Raw genomic sequence first — 13,539 nt, 5'->3', positions numbered from 1 at the left:
TTTTTAAAAGTTGCTTGACGATTTTGATGTTTTTTCAGTTCTTCTCCTGTAAAATGAAAATGAAATTACGAAAAAAAAAGTCTCAGAACTTCTCGCTTACAGGCTCAGTTCATAATTAAATCATAGTTAATTAAACTAAATCAATAAAAAATATTTTTTCAGCATACTATTTTTCCATAACAACTAATGTTGATTGAGGTAAATTCATTAATGTAAACACAGCAATTTCAAGGGATTTAAAAAAAACAAAACATTAGAAGACAAGAGGCAGGACAAGCACTTTGAAATAAAGATGAGATACAATTTAATAACTTGCATGGAAGGACATGGATCAAATACAGTCTGATGACTGCTATCCATCCATCCATCCATCCATCCATCTATCCATGCCATGGAAGTGGTTCCATACGCATGCTTTGTACCCACAATATGTCTAATGCAGGATTCATTAAGTTGGACAACAATCATGTCTGACCTATATCGCTTTCTCTGATGGCATTTTAGCTTTCAAGACCTTATGCAATGTTTCCATGATTCTGTCCTTGTTGTTGGTGACATTGTAAGAAGTCAACCGCACCAGTGAGTCAAAATCTTCCTGTGAGTAAGTGAGATTGCTGGTGGTGAATGGAGAGTTGCTGCTGCACACATCCACCTCTCCAGCTTTTATTTCCTCTTCAGTTTTGCGCTCCACACCTGTGAATTCAAGACGAGGGAAATCCTTGTTTGTGACGCCGTTGTACAATGCCTTAAGCAATGTATGAAACATATACTGTAACCGTAATAAAGAAAACAAAACAGAAACAAGTTCAGCAAATGGACAATTTGACAGACAAGATAATAAAGCAGGATAAAAGATAACCCATATTAAGTATTGTTTTTTTCAGGTGGTGCTCACAGACCAAAAACACAACTGTCTAGTTTTACATGTCCTCAGTGCTTATCACTAGCGCTAGCTTACATTGGTATTGTCATATTGTTGGTGCGCATTATTGGCACAGAACACAAATTGCTGTGAGTCTTTAAGCAATCATGTGTCGCCTTTAAGCAAGTTACAAAGGTTGAGGAAATTGTTCCATTCTTATGATAAATGTATTAATTATTTGTATTTTCAATGATCATTCTTACAGTGAGTTTATTGCGCATTAAATATCATGCAATCATTGACTTTTGTTGACATTGTTTACCTGGTTGCTTGAAATGTTTGAATGAAATATTGACAAGTGGGAAGTGAATGACAATTGGTGCCTTGGAGTTCTCCACATCTTCAATGATATAGACCTCCCTCTGTGGAGCTTTTTCCAGAGTGGTAAAATCCACATGTGGGAAGGGGATGTCATGGTCAGAACAGTAAGCTGCTGTCAACTTGAGTTCCTGTTAACATGAGAGTATGATGACACCATTGGAGCTGACGCATTCAATTATACCAGCTAAAAAGAGCTTCACTTATACCTTGAAGATGTTATTTGGGTTCCAGGAATAGTCCAGGGATATGATAATATCCACTTCTCTCTCTGGACGCAGAACGGGGGCGCATCCAACATTTATGTGATGACCCGAATCGATCAGCTGTAGAATTGCATCTCTAGGTGTCAGTAAGTTTGGAAAGGCATCAATGTGTGTTTCTGCGTGGGGAAATCAGAGACAATATATGACAATAAATGTATGAACTTGATGCAATCCAACATGTAAACAACATGTAAAATATATAGGTAAAAAAACACACATTACTCTTCAAAAAAACATTGCCGCATTTTAAGTGCTTTACATGGAATAAGATCCAACCTACAAAACAGTTAAAACCCTTAAGTAACTCATTCAATTCCGAAGACATTTTTACATTTTTTAAGTCGAGTCCAGTCCTTATTTTAGTATAAAATAAGATTTTTTTCAAGAACTAAACATGAATACCTAAGGAAATCTCTACTTTAGTACCTAAAATTACTTTAGTCACTAAATTAATTGACAAACTGAATAATGTGTACCATAATTAGACCCTCCTTTAGCTGAACATTTGCTGCTACAGTAATTGATGGTGTGAAGGTAGTATTTTAGTGCATAGTTACTGAAAATACCAGATTATATTAGCATTTATAACAAAGGTAGTTGATTACATACATATTACCAGAAGTAATCGATTACTCTAGGTAATAAAGTACAAAAGTAGTTGACCACTTTAGTACTCCATTCATTTACCAGCCACTTTTAGATCATCCCGTCGCTAAACACTATACAGTATATATATATATATATATATATATATATATATATATATATATATATATATATATATATATATATATACCTGTGATGTGAATCTCTGTATTCATAATAAAACATAAAAATGTGTCTTTTGAATTGAATGTTAATAACATAAAAATTGTCAAAAACCATAAAACACTAAAGCAATGCAGTTAAGGGCCGAAGAATAAAACTTGAAGAGAAGTTTTGAAAATAGACAGGGGGTTTGCCTAACGTTTAACTAAAGGTCAGACCGAGGGGAGGGAAAAAGCTTAATCTCATCTGAGCCTCTGCTTAGTCCTCGTTACCATCAGCAGCGTCTGGTCCTCTGACCAGAGGCACCAGGCAGGTGTGTAGGGGTGAAGGCGCTCAGAGAGGTAACGCACGACCATTTAAAAAATGTAAAAGCAAATAAAATAATCTTTTTCAAAAATCTCTGAAATGTACAGGAAGCCAGTAATGGGAGGCACGCATTGAGCATTTGTGAGCAGCAGCTTTTTGGACCAACTGGATTTCTGTAAATAAAGTGCATGACCTTACAATGAGGATTTAATGTATTATAAAAACTACAAAGTCACATTTCCAACTGATAGGTAGTCTGCAATGATGAGCTTTAAAACATTAGGCACATACTTTTCCAAGCTGTGAAGTTGCTGTTTGTATTGTAGTTGGAGTGCAGAAGGAGGCCATTCATGAAATTGTATACTTTAGAACTAATTGGGCGATTCATCAAGAAATCACCGATGATTCCGGAGACATCTGCAGATGGATCTATGAGGTGTGTATCAAGAGATGAAGGTTCATTATCAGCGTCTGTCAAAGGGAGAAAAAAAAAAAAAAACACTTCACTTGATCATGGAGCATTAATCTTAAAACCACTCCATTCAAAGCATAAATGCAGTAGTTATTCATGGTTACATTTTGTACTCAACAAACGTGAGCTGCCAAAGAAAATTAGAGGAACAGTCCTAGTTATATAATCAACAAATACCACAGTGGGTATAATTTGTTAAATAGGGGTTGATTGCCTTAGGCGATACACCATTCCTAAAGCTTCTTGTTCACACTTGTTGCTTACTAAGAAAAAAAAAAAATCCCCTCTACAGTATACAATGCTCATTTTACCTCTAGAAACTGTTGAGTTACTAGACTCGTAATACTAAAAAAGTTAAGGGTTGTTTGGCATCCCAAAAATTGCGCAATTTAAAAGGACGAAGCAAGTTTTAGGTTCAAACTGCATTTAGAAGATGTGACTGAAATCCAACAACAGATATTCACAAAAGTCATAGTGAAATGTATTAAAATAAGAGAATGTAATTACATGTAGCATCCGTTATCCTCTTAATACTGCAACAACTGATACAACATTTCGTATTGGTAGAAAACTCCGCTTTATACTTCGTTTGGTTGCTTAGCTTCAACATTTCTGTGTTGTTCATTTTCTCCGTCTTCTGTAGCATTTAGTTTTCGTTTTACTTTCTGGCTCATTATTTGATGGTGTATTTTTTGACTTGTTACTGATACTAAAACATTTGCAGAGTTGACGTTATTTCACGCCTAAAGATAGCACTTTTTAAGTGGCTTTTTTTTTTTTTGCTAAAGAGATCCTGCAGTCAAAATCTCAGAACAACGAGATCTCGGACAAAAAAGGAGATAATGGAAAATGTGAAATCAAAACAAACATTGCAGATGAAGTTATATGGACGATGATTAATATTTTGATGTCAAAAATGGACGTCCATTGTTTTGAAAGTATGCATGCAAAAGTTTGTTTTTCTTAAAATGGGGATTCCTAGAGCTATGGAGTTCAAAGCTTTGCAGGAAGAAAAAAAAAAAAAATCAACATCGGGTTTTTGGCACATTGTTTCGCTATATACAACAGACCAAAAAAAAAAAAAAAAAAGCATAAAAAAACTATATTCTATTGGTCCGTATCCACATTTGTCTTGCATATTGAAATAGATTCATATGAAGGTAGACAATGGCACAATTTTCAGGGATTCCGATTTTGTAAAAAATCCCCCAAAATACGCATCTAAATTGCCCTTTGGTGTGTTTGTGAGTGTGAAGAGTTTTTTGTCTCTGTGTGCCCTGCAATTGGCAACCAGTTTAGAGTGTCCCTTGCATCAAACAACACCACCCACAACCCTAAAACGTATAGCTGTATAGTTTGATAACTAAAAACATCATAAAATGTTTTTTCAAATCAAAGCATTCTTATTATATTCTGAATAATACAATTACAATTAAATTTACACATTGATATTCTCTTTACCTATATTGATGACGTTTGGTCCAAACAAGGATTTAGAGTCAGCTTCCGAACCGGTGGCGAGCATGAATAATTGAGTCAGGTTGACTGAAAAACAACTGCTCCATATTCCTAATTGGAAAAAAAACAAACAAACATGGCCTTCAATATTTTTTTTTTGTATTCTTTTATGAGTATTATCATTAGGACGAAAAAAAATATTATTTACATTCCTATATACAGATGTATTTCCTCACCGATCAGATAAGGGATGCGTACTTCCGGGAGTTTTTTGACGAGATGACCAAGGAAGAATTGACTACCAAAGTCTTCAGCTCGCACAAATGTCCCATACTTCTGAAATCCAACTTCATATGGTGTGAACTCGCACCACTCTGATAATTAGTAACACAGAGTAAATAAATATCCTTTGAGAAAAAACTGAAATATTCTTTACGTGAACTGCATTACATGCTTTCCACATATCAAATTTATATTGATTTTCAATCAGCTTGAGCAAAAAAAGAAGGATGTGCACACTACCTGGACAGTGTCAAACTAATACATAAAAGGCAATGGTATTTACCAGCTTCTGAATCAAAGCCTATCATGTCCTTCATATTGACAGCAGTGTATATGGGGAAAGGATTTTGGCCGTTATTTACTGTCTTCTGCTGCTCAGAGAGGGTACTGGTAATTTTCTGGAAGTGTCAACACATATTATGACATTGGAAATATACATACAGTTTGAATAAAAATATGACTAAATACGAAGCTACACACCTTGCCAAAAGCAACTTGCTCGTATATCATGCCTGCCATATCAGTAAGTGACACAATGTGCCCTTCATTCATTTTTTCGGCCATCTCTTGCCTATAATATTCCATTTTCTCTGAAGAGAAAATACTTAGGATACTCTTACATATCTCTTTCCTTAGTTCAGCAATGGTATTGTCTATGCCATCCTGGGACCAATTTGCTTCCTGGGACAAGGCAGTCATAGCCCTAATCACAGAAAAAAAAAGATTCATCAATAAAAAGATGAAAATCATCACTGTGCATGTTAAGTCAATTAATTTCCAGTCACATCACCTCATTGAAAACAAATTTTCAGTTCATGCTACTTAACAACATTGAAAGACAACAGTTAAATTTTGTGTTTTTAATGAGGAAAAAGATAAACTTGCCAAGTTGATCCAGATACTCCAGTGATATAAGTGACAGTATCTAAGATTTGTATTTCCCTCAGGCCCTTCAAACTACCAAGCAGGCCTGTCATTGCTCTGGATCCTCCCCCTGAACCCACCAATGCAATAGTTGGAACCTAAACAAATAAAAGGAAGACAACACCTTGATATGATAGCTGCAGACTCAGAGCTGTTTTGCATGAATATTTTAATGCATATTCATCCGTAAATGTTGAGGTTTTGGAGTCTAACTCTATACAGCAAAAACCTTTTGCCAAGAATGTACTGTAATAATGCAGCATATTGCTTTTGCATCATAAAGTAGTTGCTGTTCACCTGATCTGGTGATGGTGGAGAGTCCAGGCCGAAGAGTTTTTGCATTTGCTGCCCCACAATAAGCTTCCTCATTTTCAAATACTCTTTTTCTTGTTGTGGAATGTCAAAATCCATACGAATTGCAATATTGTCCTCAACGCTGAGGATTTTCAAGGGAATAACAGAAAAGGTGGAGTCAGCATTTGATTATTTGTTGTGTTCTGTAGATACTAAAGATAGAAATGTCCCTGTTGCCAATACATCAAAATTGAAGGTTCTATTTTTTTTCATAACAGTGAAAACGAGGATGCCTACCATTCATGTGCCTCAACATTTAAGTCCACTGTGTCCTGTGACAAAAGAAATACACAGGAAATGTGAAATACAGGGATGTCCAAACTCAGTCCTCAAGGTCCACTCAAGGTCCACTCTCCAGAATGTTTTTACCTGGCACACCTAATTCAAATGATCAGGATCGTTATTAGGCTTCTGCTGAGTTTGCTCATGAGTTGATCATTTGAATCAGGTGTGTTGGGGAAAGAAACCTGCAAAAACATGCAGGACAGTGGCCCTTGAGGGCCGAATTTGGACACCCCTGCCATAACTGATCGAGCTATCTATCTATCTATCTATCTATCTATCTATCTATCTATCTATCTATCTATCTATCTATCTATCTATCTATCTATCTATCTATCTATCTATCTATCTATCTATCTATCTCTTAGTTTATCCGTCTTTTTCCATTATTCAAATATGTTTTCAATTTAAAATCTGTGGCAGTATACTTTTATCTGTTAGAACAAATAGAAGCCAAAATAGCAATTGGTGGCAGTATACTTTTATCTGTTCGAACAAATAGAAGCCAAAATAAGAGAAACAAATGAATTGTAAAAGTCTTACAATTTAAGCATGACTGGTGTCTTTCAAGTTTTAAGCTTTTAACATGAATGCAATGTTTTCCTTTGAAATAAATGGAAATTTACTTAATCTAATTAACTAAATGTGCAAGACACTGTATTACCTGATCAACGACAAGGGAAACTTTGCTTGTGTGTTCTTTTGGTAGTGGCTGAAGCCTTGTAGGACTCAAGGTGATCCCATCAGCAGAGGCCTGAAAGGCAATACAATAGTAACTATGGCTCTTAACATTCACTTTAATCAGATTTTTTTTTTTTTTTAATTCGCAGATGACAGTCTAGAACTAAATCACTTCACTGAGTTCAGACACAAGTTCAATTTTACATAATAAAATATGGCAGATCTCAAAACTAAAAGTGATGATCCTCAGAAGAAAACCTATTGATCATGAGAAAGTTGCATACCAAAAAAGAACAGACCCACAGATATCGGTTTACGTAGAAAAACTTACTGAGACACCGAGTTCAGTCTCCAAGTCTCTGTTGATGTAGAAACGCAGCTTGTTCATTTCCTTTGCCTCTAAAGTCTGATTCTCAGGACAGGCACCCCGAAGCTTCATCACTTTACCCTGAACATCTATGAAAAGCAGAGAGCATAACATTCATGAAATTGATGAAATCGCTGCATCGCTTACGCTAGTTTGATACTGCTCACAACTCCAAACGGCATTACCAGTAGTATGTAGATTAATATTGACATAAATTGCTCTACCCACTGTAAGTGAAAAATGTCAATATATGTGAAGCCTTGATACAAATTAGGAATTTGATCAGGAGTTTAGAACTGCTGGGAAAAAAATTGATATTTTCACTTTCGACTCTCACAACATACAATACCAGATTTGTTTAGCAGCTTGTCAACATCGATGTCCAAAACAGAGAATGGTGCAGCCTAAAGGAAAAACATATGAGACATACTGTACTTTAAGTATTATTGAACCATCTACCAATGGAAGCACCTACAATACTTTTGTACAGTATTTTGTATACCAAAATCATTTCACATTTAACGGAAAGCATTGAACGCCATTCAGTGCTTTCCCCAGGGAGATGAAATTTCACCCAGACAGTGACAACTGTCGGCGTTTGAAATGGCACAACCATTTAGTTATCACATTATCAGCAGTGTGCCACCCATTAGGTAAAATACTGCGAGAATTATGTCAAGAAAAAATGAGGCAAAAATGACTAAAATACCACGTAAAGGTTAAATATGATTAACTCAGACACTAAAATTGTATTCGCTCATCCTAAAAACAGGCGCATCTTGTGTATTTTGGTGGACCGAAGGCAACTCCTATTAAATGCCCCCAGCACACCTGACAGTTTGGTGACAGAAGGTAGGGTAGCCCTTAGAGCAGGTGAACCCAGGTCTAAGTTGACACTGATTGAATGATGCAATTTTGGCACTGATATGTATGGTGGATGTCAATATGTCAGCCATGTTCACTTCCTTAAAGGGTCAAACAACTATTTTTAACTGGATTCATCTATGAAAATACTGAAAACTCCAACTAAGTGCACAGTTAGACTGCTCACAAAAACATGGCCCGATGTGTCCTGTTTTAAGTCTACATGGTGCTTTTGATGTCTTACCAGGAGGATGCCATTACTGAGATATTCACAAGGTGGTTCCTCACTAGGAAAAAAAGATGACAAATTCTGGGTTTCTTATCACAAAAACTACAAACTATTAGCTTTCATAATGGATAAGGAAAACCAGGAAGTCAACAAAGTGATCCTGTTGCATTTTCTTCATGAAGTTTGAAAGACGTGGCAAGAAAACTGTGATATTTGTCAAGTCTTTTACCTGTGGAGCATCTCAAACTGTATTAAAATGTGGTCCGTTGTCTAAAAAAAGAAAATTGAAGTTAAAGGATTGTTTTTCAACCAATAAAAGCACTGTGAAATGTACTGGGAAACTGTTATTTCTGTGAAAAATAGTTGATAACTTTTATGTACTCACTCCTCATTCCATATATAAGGCGCACCGGATTATAAGGCGCACCCTCAATTAATGACATATTTTGAAACTTTTTCAATCACAATATAGTAATACTCAAAGTAATAACAATAATAACTCAAATAATAACTCTAAATTCTCAATAGCATAATAACTCAATGTCAATATGACCAACCATGTTTATTTGTAAACACAGAAAAGAAACAGGTAAAGCTTACTTTATCAGTTCATTCCCCATCTACGGATCTCAATCTCAATATTGATCCATATATAAGGCGCACCTGATTATAAGGCGCACCATCAACTTTTAAAAAAAAATTAAAGCTTTTAGGTGTGCCTTATAGTGCGGAAAATACGGTATATGAGAATATATATGCGAAAAGAAATAAGTGCAATGAGGCTGAGTTTGCCTGTGATTTACTATCGTTTGTTTTTTTACCTGTGGTTGGAAGGTGAATGCCATTGTTTTTTTCTTCCCAGGAGTGAAGGTGCTGAGGTCAAACAGAACGGTTGAAATGAGGTCATCTTGAGAAAATGTGTCCTCGTCATGCAGTTTGATCTCCAAAACATTCTGGAAACACATCAAACTCTCATATTTTTCGCAATTTGAATCATCTCTTACTGTACATGTGTCAAGCGTGGATATGTTACGCAGGTTTGATAAACTGTAACACAGAACATCAGACTTTAAAAGAATAATTTAGAAGAAAACATTTCCTCCTTTCATCTGGCATCCATTGATTTTCTGTGCACTTACTTTCAGATGGGAGGGGACCCTGAAGGTGAATGTTTCATTCCACTCCGGATTGTAGTTATTATACACTGTTTTTGTGATGAATACCCTTGCAGTGGCCGTTGGAAGATAAAGACTGACGTAAAAGTCTGGCTTTGAAACTGAATAAGGGGAGGAAGAAAAGATGCTTACAAAAAAATCACATTGGAAGTATGAAGATCAATATTTGAGTTCAAAGTACACCAAGGGAAAGCTGTACTTACAGTAATCGCTGGAATAATTCATTTTGGCTTTTAGTATGGTAACATTTAATTTCCAGTAAGAAACCACTTCCTTCTGTTGGATGACAAAACAATTATAACTACTACTACTACTACTCAGTTTTTCTTCAATCATCCTCGACAATTACTGTACGATATTGATTGATTTTACTGAAAAAAGGATTAATGTAAAGGTTTGATTAATTAAACATAAAAGAAAAGTAATGACTATGCATTTAAAATCTATTTTTTTTCATTGTTTGTGCATAACTTGTTTAAAGCATTGTCCATTTTTTGCCATGTTTAATAGTAAAATGTTCATGTTTTGTCTATAATTAAATATTATCTAACAAAATTATTATAATCATGCACAAGCAATATCTCCATTTTATTTTCCTGACATCACCTGTTCTTCAGGACTCGGGTGACAACAATCATGGCTCGCCTGTTGGTCATGTGACAATCATAAACTGAATCTTGATGAATTGGTTGTTACCTGAGCCTTCAGATCACATGATGTCATTTTCAGATAACAGCACCCGTAAAGACATTTTTCAATGTATATGGAAAAAATAACTTTCCAGTAAGTTATCACATTTGACTCATTCAAGTCCCAAATATGAAAATTGGAAGTTTTTAAAGAGTAAAGATGTCAAATCCCTAATATTTGTTGATTTTTTTGTTTAAATATTTTCAAGTGTCATGCTAATGGGGTGTCTAAAAATGACCGTTACTAAAAAAGTTAATTATAGACTAAATAGAACAAAATGAATTATAGACTAAATAGACTAGACTATTTTTAGATATAGATTCTTCCATGAACCTATATTTGTCTCTTACCACCAAATGGCTCTCTTTACGGGGACTGACTGCTTTCATAACACTAATGGAGAGGGAAAAAAAAGAATTACAAAAGGCCATTCATTTTCAGATGTTGGCTTTGGCAATGTTTAATTGAATATAATGAAACAAATAAACAAACAAACAAAAATACCTCTCCCGCAGTTCAAAGGCAATCCAAAGTTTACCCTTTAGACATAAAGAAGAAAGATTGTTATGAAATTTGTTTGTGTGATGGTCAACCTCTGTTTAAGTCCATGAGTAACCACTTTGGTTCACATTACTTGCATATATGCTACTTTCCCAAAAGGTGGGGATTTAATTTCAGAACTTCAACAATCAAAAGTACATTGGAACATTGAGTTCCAATTTCAGGTTGAAGCCCATCTTGCAGTTATTTTTGAAAAATCTATTCATTTTTCCATCCTCATGGATAATTATTGCTTTTTACTGTACCTGAGGCTGGATGGCAAATTCCTTGATTTCTTTTTTCCCCACTTTGACAGTGCTGATATCAAACATGATTCGATGAATCACGTCGTCATACATGGGGTCCTCGTCATACAGATTTATCTGCAGAGTATTCTGAGCACATATAACAATATTAATAGTCATGTATGGCGTACACATGTAAAGGATTCATGACTATAAGGCTTATTAGAACATTCAAATGTGCTATTGTGTGTGTTTATATATATATATATATATATATATATATATATATATATATATATATATATATATATATATATTTATAAATTTATAAATAAAAGGAAAAACATATTTTTAAAATGTTCTGGTGAGAAAAAAAGTATGCGTGGCTCTTCTGCATAAGCCTCTTGTACCTGCCTGGCTTCTCCTGAGCACACGCATGTGCTTGCCCTAGCATGTTTTTGTGTTTGAAATCTCAGCCAAGTCATGTCTTGCGTTTAGTTTCAGTGCAGATCATTAAGGGCTCAAATCTTCACTTTATAACCTCCAGAACGATGAGCCAGCTAATTGTAAATTATGGCATTGTTAAATCAATCATGAATGATGGTGTCAATTTGTGTTCAAGCAGTTCAAATTGAGTTATTTCTCATTGACGGTGTTAATATTTGTGGCAATTTGTTTGTATTTGCCTTATGAGACATTTTTAACACTTCTGCCGGTTGTGAAAATACATGAAGTTTGATCGAGTATTTGATCAAGTATTCAAGTGACCATGATTAAAAAAAAGTGCATCCCCGTGTCAGTGAATGGTATGAAATAAAATGACTAAATAAAAGCTATTTCACATATTCGGAATCTTCAAAAGTCACACCTTGAGATCATTATGAAGTTTAAAATCAAAAGTTTGGTTCCACTCTGGGTTTTTGCTGTTGGCCACAGTTTTTGTCCTGAAAACAGTTGCAGGTGGGAAAGATAGGGTCACATAGCAATCATCTTCGGAATCTGAAAGGTAATTTACGGATATATTAGCTGCATGGTTGAGTTGTTTGAACGCAAAATCTCATTTTATGTCAATTTGAAATGGAATGGAATAGAAAAGAAAATTCAAAGTAATAAAATTAGCAAATAAAAATATTCCTCCGATTTGGTGATATTCTCACGTACACAAGTCAGTTGAGCGAATGTTTTCAGCCCTCAATATCGTGACACTGAGTGTCCAGGAGGAGATGGACCCATTCTGTAAAATCACACAAAACACAAGACAATATTATAAATATACACATCTAAAAACTGTGTTATGCTATCCTAGCAGCCATAAAATTAACATATGTGACGTTCTAATTCGACTACACAATAACAATGATTATTCCTATTTGAAATGACATATTTATTAAGTAACATCATACCGCACTCAAAAAGTGTATTCCTCTGAAATACTCTCAACTACAGTGTTGCATTGTTGCATAACCAGTACAAGAAAATCTATACGAGTATAATTACCAAGACGGAAAGTTTAATATGAAATGAATCTTACCATAATAATATGCACAAAACAGCATGAATTTACTTATATTTATTACTTGCAGGAGAATGTAGTAATAAAATAATAACAATTAAAAGATGTAAATAATTCAAGTGACTTAATGATGTACAATACAGTAAGAAGAGGCAACACTGACAAAAAATTGAATGACAGTATACTTATTACCATATCAAAATACTATTGTTATGCATATCTTTAATGATACTAAATGAACTTACCATTGCCATTGGGAATATTACTGCTCACAACAACTGTACGTCTCCACTGGGCTGCATATGGACTTCAAATGACTGACGATGCAAATAATACATGCAGGTACTGTGTATATAGTGGGGGTTTCTTGGACGATTATTTCTGAGCTTTCAGAAGATGACAAATGATTGCCTGCAGCAAAACAGCACATTCCTTCATGTTGACATCACTACTGAATCAGTGTCAGGGTGAATTAAAGTAACACACATCTAAGACTACATCCTGGAACACTAAAGAAGCACTAAAGAAAAGTCAGAATGTTCAAAGACAAATCAGAGCCCAATAAAGTAACAGAAAAACAAAACAAAACAAAACAAAACAAAAAAAAACCAGAACAGAACAGAAAGTAACAGAAAACCCAGACACTGACCAAAACACACACACACACACACACACACACACACACACACACACACACACACACACACACACACACACACAAACACACCACAGAACATAACACTGTGATTAAAAGAGTTAAAGAGTGAGCCCTTTCAAATTTTTAACGCAAATAATAATTTCTGATACTACAGAAACATGCACTGATGTAAAACACATTGCAAGGACGTGTATAGCTCAAGTTTAAATTCAGGACATGCCTTTA

General features: G+C 35.0%; 1 protein-coding gene across 1 annotated transcript; it reads right to left on the bottom strand.

The window, feature by feature from the left end:
- Positions 1-379: 379 nt before the first annotated feature.
- On the bottom strand, positions 380-12,953 carry pla2g4f.1 (phospholipase A2, group IVF, tandem duplicate 1). The gene is made up of 25 exons (XM_088421783.1): positions 12,902-12,953; positions 12,305-12,377; positions 12,012-12,142; positions 11,165-11,293; positions 10,863-10,897; positions 10,709-10,751; positions 9,872-9,944; positions 9,633-9,769; positions 9,315-9,446; positions 8,723-8,763; positions 8,509-8,551; positions 7,750-7,804; positions 7,365-7,489; positions 7,017-7,106; positions 6,308-6,342; positions 6,014-6,152; positions 5,678-5,814; positions 5,273-5,495; positions 5,076-5,190; positions 4,747-4,884; positions 4,514-4,621; positions 2,872-3,051; positions 1,450-1,622; positions 1,185-1,371; positions 380-693 (listed from the first exon to the last, which is right to left on the bottom strand). The coding sequence occupies exons 1-25, from the start codon at positions 12,908-12,910 to the stop codon at positions 476-478; spliced, it is 2,769 nt and encodes a 922-aa protein (XP_088277909.1). The 5' UTR covers positions 12,911-12,953; the 3' UTR covers positions 380-475.
- Positions 12,954-13,539: the final 586 nt, after the last annotated feature.

Source organism: Hippichthys cyanospilos, chromosome 8, assembly GCF_059441005.1.
Source record: "Hippichthys cyanospilos isolate Australia breed blue-spotted pipefish chromosome 8, RoL_Hcya_1.0, whole genome shotgun sequence".
In the NCBI taxonomy this organism is placed as follows: domain Eukaryota; kingdom Metazoa; phylum Chordata; class Actinopteri; order Syngnathiformes; family Syngnathidae; genus Hippichthys; species Hippichthys cyanospilos.
Note: the sequence above shows the minus strand (reverse complement) of the source record. Positions and strands in the feature narration are given on the sequence as shown.